Below are 2,401 nucleotides of genomic sequence, written 5' to 3'. Positions count from 1 at the left end.
TAGGCACGCAAAAGGTCCGAGCGAGCGCAAAACAACGTCGGCGAGTCCCTGTACTCGGCCTTGACGACGAAAGGTCTGTCGGTTCTGGCCAATGATTGCGCGTTGAAATATCGTGACAGGCAGATTTTCGTAGCGAGCACCAGCTTTCTCGCCAGCTCGAATACGGAACTGTCCATGTGCGGTGCCACCACCGTTTGGAACACGGCGCGTGCCATGCGGATACGCTCAAGAAACAGTTCTTCCGAGGCCACGTCGCGCACAACAAACACGGTGTTGTCGAACAGGCGAAACCCTCTGTTGGAGTCGGTGGCTTTTATCACGTCGACCCTCATCGGTGGTCGATCGGCCGTTTCCAAACGTCCGGGGGGGTATATAGTGTCAGGATCGAAGAAAGACATCGCATTGCTTATATAAGTAGTGTTCAGCACTGTCGTGATCATGGTCACCGGATCATTTTTCGTCGTTTTAACCGGCGCGTTTTTGTTTTCGGCCGTTAACCCGTTGCCGGTTTCACGAGAAACACAAGATCAACTTGAAGTGATGGATCATCTCGGCTCAATTTTGCGTTCGGCCGCTGACCTGTTGCTGAAACCAGCAACATCACGAGAAACACAAGATCAACAAGTGCAACGTAAAGTGATGGATTATCTGCGCCGATACGGCTACCTTAACGGTAGTGGCGGTCGTTCGGACATGCGTTTGAACTTTGCTGAAGAGGCTTTATCGAAATTGCAGGCGTTCGCGGATATAAACGTGACCGGCACGTTAGACGAGGCGACTCAGCGCGTCATGCGGTCACCGAGGTGTGGGCTACCCGACGTTATGGAAACCGATGGGCGGCGTGTGGGACGATCCCCGGCCGTCCGCGGAAAGATCGACATCGGGCGCATAACCTGGTGTTGGGATCAGTACAGATCGCGTCGGCCATCACGGACAAACGTATCGTCTGAACTACAGAAGGCTTTCCGAACCTGGTCCGTCGGAACGGGCGCTTCGTTCGTGCAGGCGGCCACCGGCGAGTGCCTGATACGCGTGGTGTTCGCTCGACGGGACCACGGTTGCGGGTACAGTTTCGATGGTGAGGGCGGTGTGTTAGCGCACGCGTTTTACCCTCACGACGCTGACGAAAACGACAGCGACATCCACTTCGACTCGGACGAAACATGGACAGATGGGACTGGCGACGGTGGTGTCAGTCTTTTTCACGTCGCTGTACACGAGATCGGGCACGCCGTCGGGCTGCACCACAGCGACAACCCCCACTCCGTTATGTTTCCCTGGTATTCGACGGTGGCCGTGGACAGAGACACACCCCACCTACCTGTGGAAGACGTGGCTAATTTCTATGATTTATACAGACCCCAGTATGTCGCAGGTGACGGTATTAGTGAACCTGCCGGGAAGGGAACTGGGTCGGAGACGGTCCAACATGTTTGTGTCAATTCGTACGGGCCGTACGACGATATGACTTACATCGGTGGTGAGCTTTTCGTCTTGAAACGCGGAAAGGTCAGACGTTGGTACGGCAGCCATTACGTGGGTGAAGAGACACTGTCGGACCATTTCCGAGATATTCCAAAAGACAGGCCAGCGCGGGCCATTCATTTCGACGTTTACACGAAAGCGATGTTGATAATAGTCGATAACGAGCTGTTTGAATACCAACTGTACCCCTACGAGCTCCTCCGCCGGCGCGCCACCTTGAGTTCTGATCTCGGCATCTTTTCCCGCACACCCGTGGACACCGTGTTCGGTTGGCGAGCCGGAGAAACGTACGTCGTTTCCGGAAGACACTATTGGAAACTGGGTCTCGCTCCGAGGGCGAGGGCGGAATACATGGGTCGTATTGCCAAACGCTGGCCGGGCATGTCGGATGACGGCTACGACGCCGTCTTAACCCGTGACCAGAAGGGGTACTTCGTGAAGAACAATTGGTATTGGGAAGTTGACACCGGGTCGGGTAGACCTTTGTCGTTCAAACAGGTACTCGGTAATATGTTCCCCCGTTGTGAGGAGGCACGAAGGCAGGAGATGAGAGCCCGACAGGTGGTGTCTGAAGGGATCGTGGCAAGCGATGGTGGAATCGGCCCGTGTCTGTTGACGGGTTTTAGCGTGCTAGTCGCGCAGTGTATTCTTCCAAATTCTATGTGATTGTAATAAAATCTCTATCCCTTCCCCCCCCCCCTTCCTCATGTTTTAAAATTTTTCCTTAGTATCGAACTTTGCTGTCGTTTAACTCGTCTCGACAAGTGGCCGACCTACAAGGACAGACACGCGTACCGATTTCAGTCAGATAGATCGCAATCATGACATCGGACGAAGCCATGTACGACCTGATGGTAGAAGGATATCGTTTCTGCAGATCCGACGGAGAGCCGTTCGATTCGTCGGTGACGACTTT

At 54.1% G+C, this 2,401-nt stretch overlaps 1 protein-coding gene across 1 annotated transcript; it reads left to right on the top strand.

Moving 5' to 3' along the window:
* Positions 1-540: 540 nt before the first annotated feature.
* LOC128993165 (matrix metalloproteinase-25-like) lies at positions 541-2,151 on the top strand. The gene has a single exon (XM_054416926.1). The coding sequence runs from the start codon at positions 541-543 to the stop codon at positions 2,149-2,151; it is 1,611 nt and encodes a 536-aa protein (XP_054272901.1).
* The last annotated feature ends 250 nt before the right edge of the window (positions 2,152-2,401 follow it).

Source organism: Macrosteles quadrilineatus, unplaced genomic scaffold, assembly GCF_028750875.1.
Source record: "Macrosteles quadrilineatus isolate MER2022 unplaced genomic scaffold, UCM_ALF_1.0 Scaffold_4__1_contigs__length_99947679, whole genome shotgun sequence".
Lineage (NCBI taxonomy): Eukaryota > Metazoa > Arthropoda > Insecta > Hemiptera > Cicadellidae > Macrosteles > Macrosteles quadrilineatus.
The sequence above is the reverse complement of the archived record's forward strand: the minus strand, read 5'-3'. Positions and strand labels throughout refer to the sequence as shown.

Coding starts and splice junctions, on each gene's coding strand:
- LOC128993165 (XM_054416926.1), top strand. CDS start 541: ATGGATCATCTCGGCTCAATTTTGCGTTCGGCCGCTGACCTGTTGCTG.